Below are 5,692 nucleotides of genomic sequence, written 5' to 3'. Positions count from 1 at the left end.
CTCTTCGGAAGGAAGTTTGGGCAATCTATTTCCGTAGTGATACCACCTCGGAAACCCAAGGAGGGGTCGCTATGAGTTGGGTCTGACTTGATGGCAAATAACAACAACAGCAGCAACATGCTCACCGGAGAGAGGTAGGCCAGATTCTGTGTTAGCTAGGCAGAATAAGACATCCAGGGATCTTTGGCTTCTTCTCTAGTTGAGGGACTAGAATCTTTTGACCTAGACCTCTAGCTCTGAATTACTTTTACAGTGATTTCTAAAACAGCCACAAATAATTTTGTATAGCAGTGAATGCCCTATCTTCTGGAAAGAATGGCACCATTTGTTGTAGAGAATCCTTCCTAGGAAAACAGGGCATTGTTTTGGCACTTCTCTCTTCTGTTCTTGGGTTGGCCCTACAGTGGTTTGAGCAATAGGCTAGTATCCTGACTGCAATGAATATAGATGGGCAAAGAAAGACAGATTGGCTTTTTTCTATCACTAGTCACATTAGGGTGGTGTTACTTTTGCTGGGATATTTAAAAGCCTGTCAGCATTAATTTATCTGATTTATAACTTGGCTGTGAAAAATTCCCTTCTCACTGGCAGTCAGCATATCCATTCTCATCCAAGACGATATAAGCTGATCATTCGTTTTCCTAGAAATGTAGTCTCTGAATGCTGGGAGCATTAACCTGTTACTGTCTTTAAAAGGAGAAGGAAGATGCCATACCTGCTATTAGAGTGGGATTGATCCAATACATGGTTACATTATCACAAATTTCCAGAATTTTGGAATTTTTAAGAAAGTCTCGGTTTTCAATAGGCTTTTCTGCTGGGACCCAAATTACAGATTGTTCAAAGAAAGTTGTGGTAATTTCTTCATTCTGAAAGAAGAAAGTTGATAAACAAACTATGGTATATACACACAATGGAATAGTACACAGAACTGAAGAATAATGAAGAATCCGTGGAATGCCTCATAATATGGATGAACCTGGAGGACATTATGCTGAGGGAAATAAGTCAGTCACAAAAGAACAATATAGACCACTATTATAAAAAGTCAAGAAAAGGTTTACACACAGAAAGAAAAATTCTTTGATGGTTACCAGGGATGGGAAGGGCAGGGAGGGGAAGGAAAAGAAAAGAAAGTTGCTCAGCGTAGGGATTTGTTGTTGTTGTTATTATGTGCTGTCAAGTCGGACCCAACTCGTAATGACCCCTCCTTGGGTTTCTGAGGCATTATCACTAGGGAAGTAGATTACCCAACCTTCCTTCTGAGGAGTGGCTGGTGGGTCTGAACTGCCAGCCTTTTGGTTAGCAGTCAAGTGCCTTAGGCACTAGCAAGGCATTATGGGATACTAGAAAACTCCATATTTTGAGTCTGAATAACTAAATCCCAGTCCTAGGCTGAGAACATTGGTTGTTCAGGGTAGAATTCTCACCTTCCATGGGGGAGACCTGGGTTTCATCCTCTGCCAATGCACCTCAACCACTCATCTGTCTGTGAAGTTGCTATGATGCCGAGCAGGTTTCAGTGGAGCTTGTAGGCTAAGACAGACTAGGAAGAAAGGCCTGGTGATTTACTTCTGACCCATCATGTGGATGGTGAAGGCCTGGGTAGCATTTTGGTCCATTGTGCATGAGTCAGGGGCCAACTGGATGACAGCTAACAAGAAGAGTCCTATGGCTGCCAGTGATCTAGTGCTCTGTTCCTAGCATAGTAAGTACCATGGGGAGGGGATTAAGAATTGGTTCTTCCCTCTCAGGTCTATCAGCAAGATTGCTCACTGAAATAGGAAACCGTTTTGGTACCATTTCACTCAATGTCGAAAGGCTTCCCGTCATTTGCTGCGATTCTCGCTGGGTTATTAGGTTTTACTTTGGGCCTCTGGAATGCTGGGTGATGCACATTTTTTTTCTCTCTCTCTCTTTTCAATGGATGTTGTGAGTGCCTGCCTTGTTTTAGGCTTGCAACCAAGGTTGCAAGTGGCATTTTATCTCAAATGGAAAAAACTTACATAATCCAAACTGGTGAGATCAATTAAATAGCAACTGAACTTTTTCTAAGACTTGTCTGTTAATGGGAAGTAGTTGTAGTATATATGTAAAAAAAGATGTCTTTTTTCTTTTTTTAAAAGCTGATTCTCTAGCCTCTGATTTCCCTGGCCTTATCACTGTTTTATTCCTTTTATTTGAGATGCTTAGGGCTTGTCTCTGAGATTGTTTTTTCTTTATATATCTTTTCCTTTCTTATGTTGTCAAGAACACCGCTTTCTTGGAATTAGTGGTCTTGCATATCTAGTTCTTCTTCACTTGTCATTTGGGCTTTAGACACCTCCCCTCCACCACTCTTAATAAGCTTTTTCCTTTCTCTTTGTTTCTTTCTACTTTATGATTTCTGTATTTTTATTTATTCATTAAAATATGTCTTTGTATATTTTTTTCCTCGAATTATTTACAACCCTCAAGTACTTCCTCCTTTGCCCTTGAGTTTGTAAGGACCTTGGGATGCATTGAAAGGGATGGTGTAAAATGAGGTTGGTATGCTGACTAGCTTTGTTAGCAAAATCAGGGCTATTTTTATACCTGCTCTGAATGTTTAACACATGCATACCATGGATACAGTAGTGAGGGAAGTAAGAATAAGAGGGTTTTTGTTATTCAGGACCACAAATTTGTCTCATAAAAAATTTGTTATGTGAATATATATATATATTTTCTTAAAGGTACAGTAATCTTACTACAATGAGAAGAATACTTGGTTATTTAAAAGATTTGGCAAATTTAATTGAAGAATAAATTAGGGCCAAAATGAGAGAGAACTATATCCTTTATATCAGCTCAGGGTATCATTACGACCTGACCCTATTCAAATGCTTACATCATTTATTTGTGAAAAAAAAAATCAGCACATGATATTGGATACAGTCACTTTTATTCTATTGATTCTCCTTTCATATTACTCTTGCCTCTTATAAAAACCAAACTCACTGCCATTGAGTTGATTCGACTCATTGGGACCCCTCTTTGGTTTTCTGAGGTGGTATCTCTACTGAAGTAGTCATTTCTAATGTCCTAGATGTTGGTCTGTTCTTCAGATGCATTTAATTTGTGCTTATTTTGAGGGAAAAAAAAGTCTCCAGAATTTTTCACTGCTATACACCTTGGGAGCAGAGCATCAGCTTTGGGTAAATCTTCTTTTTCTTGGAAACCCTAGTAACACAGTCAGTAAATTTTCTGGCCAGGAGAAGATCAGCAGCATGAAAGAATAATGCCTGTGGGACCCAATGACAACTCTGAGATTTGGACAAGGGAAAGGCAAAAGTGCCCTCCCCTCTCTCCAGGCCCCCCAAAGAATAGGAAAAGACAAATGATTAAAAGGAAGATGAGAATTAAGATAGAGAGAGATGGGTGAGAGAACAGTGAAAAAAAAAACAGTGGGGAAGAAGAAAGAGACATTTATAGTGTAGAGAGGCTACTGTGCCATTGTCATAATCCCATTTGAGATTTGCCAGTTGAAGACTAATAAAACGAAACAGCAACAACAAAAGTAAACGTGAGCAAACCAACAAAAATGTTTCTTCCTGGCTACATAGTGGGTATGCTGTTACATATGGCTTTAGCTGGTTTCCTACACCCTTTCAACTGACAGCAACATACTGTAACTACAGACAAAAGTCAAGGGAAAATAAATAGCTTTCAGGGCTTCACTGATGGCTGTATTTTAGGCACTAATGCCCCAATGTCCCACTAACCTTTCAGGGGCCATTGAGTGATTGCACCAGTACCCTAGGTTGCCTCACCTTGGCCTAACAGTGCATTTCCACATTTTTCTCCCACTTTATCCAGGACCTCTTATAGTGATTCCTTTCAAAGTGGTCAGCAGTGGTAGCCAGACACCATACAGTTCTTCTGGTCTCAGGATCATGGAGGCTGAGATTCACATGGTCCTTTAGTACTTTGAACTAATTGTTTCCTTGCATCTTTGAGTTTTTCACTCTTTTTTTGCTTCAGATGAGGAGGGACCAATAGTTGCACCTTAGATGGCTGCTCACAAGCTTTTAAGATCCCAGTCTCTACTCACCAAAGTAAGAGGTAGAACATAGTGCTTGTGGATTATATTATGCTGAGAGATATTGATGTTCCCCAAGACTATGGTCCTGAGCCCCAGCCCAGTGACTAATTCCCTCAGGGTGTTTGATTATGGCTAAGAACTTTTTATAACTTTGCCCCCTTTATGCTCTACTATATTCATGGATATATTTGCAGTACATACAAATACATATGGAGGAATATCCTCCATCAGACCTCTATATATTCATGGGCATAGTCTTATTAGCCTTGTCACACCTGTTCAGCTTGAGTGTCTGTCTATGTATCCACTCATAGGTTATTGTTATTACCCAAGGGGGGTCGCTATGAGTTGGAATCAACTAGATGGCAATGTAGTCTTACTTCTCACTTCCTTTTCTTTTGCGTTTCTTCCAGAAACCAAACCCAATCCACCGCCATTAAGTCAACTCCAACTCATAATGACCCTATAGGACACAGTAGAACTGCCCCACAGGGTTTTGTGGAAGCAGATTGCTTTTCCTATTGAGGTTAAAAAGAAATCCTAGTGGCACAATGATCCCATAAAGATAACAGCCTAGAATACCCTATGGGGTAGTTCTATTCTGTCCTATGGTGCTACTCTGGGGGGGGGACCTACTGCCATCATAAAGACCCCCATTGGGTTTCTGAGGCAGTAAATCTTTACAGGAATATATTGTCCAGTCTTCCTTCTGTGGAGTGGTTGGTGGATTTAGCAGTTCAATACCCTATGAGTAGAAATCAACTTGATGGCACCTAACAACAACAACAATGAAAATTCACCAAACCAATCGCACTACAATCCAGTCAATCTCGACTCATAGGAAAGAGTAGAATTTCCCAGAGGGTTTCCAGGGCTGTAATTTTTTACAGAAGCAGACTGCCTCATCTTTCTCTCATGGAGTGGCTGGTGGGTTTGAACCACCAACCCTTTGGTTAGCAGCCTAATGCTTTAACCACTGCCTCAAGAGAGGTCCTCTACAACAACAACAATAAGGTTAAATGTAGTTTATTTCCTATCTATATGGAATCAATATCTGAAACTTGCTCTTGAACAGAGAGTAGCTAAAGGGAATGGAAGAAATGGTGAAATAAAAGAGCTGAATGGAAGATTTCAAAAGGCAGGTCAAGAAGACAAAATAAAATATTATAAAGAAATATGCAAGACCTGAAGTTAGAAAACCACAAGGCAAGAACATGCTTGGCATTTCTCAAATCGAAAGAACTGAAGAAAAATTCAAGCCTCGATTTGCAATATGGTAGGGCTTTATGGGCAAAATATGAATGAGGCAAAATATGAATGATGCAAAATATGAATGAGCAGGAAGCATCAAAAGAAGATGGAAGGAATACACAGAGTCATTGTACCAAAAAGAATTGGTCGATGTTCAACCATTTCAGGAGGTGGCATATGATCCAGAACCAATGGTAGAAATCCAAGCTGCACTGAAGGAATTGACAAAAAACAAGGGCTCCAGGAATTGATGGAATACCCATTGAGATGTTTCAACAAATGGATACTTAAAAGTGCTTACTCGATCATACTAAAACATTTGGAAGACAGCCACCTAGTCAACTGACTGGAAGAGATCCATATCTGTGCCCATTCCAA

The 5,692-nt window shown here is 40.0% G+C and overlaps 1 protein-coding gene across 1 annotated transcript in view; it reads right to left on the bottom strand.

Annotated features, from left to right (window-relative positions):
- TNMD (tenomodulin) overlaps positions 1-5,692 on the bottom strand; it is a 20,630-nt gene that overhangs the window by 2,487 nt on the left and 12,451 nt on the right. Inside the window, exon 5 of the mRNA XM_007952171.2 lies at positions 716-869. Coding sequence (XP_007950362.1) covers positions 716-869 — 154 coding nt within the window. The remainder of the gene's footprint in view (positions 1-715; positions 870-5,692) is intronic.

The sequence above is a fragment of the Orycteropus afer genome, unplaced genomic scaffold, assembly GCF_000298275.1.
Source record: "Orycteropus afer afer isolate SDZICR_OR568_19922 unplaced genomic scaffold, OryAfe1.0 scaffold00327, whole genome shotgun sequence".
NCBI classification, from domain to species: Eukaryota; Metazoa; Chordata; class Mammalia; order Tubulidentata; family Orycteropodidae; genus Orycteropus; species Orycteropus afer.
Note: the sequence above shows the minus strand (reverse complement) of the source record. Positions and strands in the feature narration are given on the sequence as shown.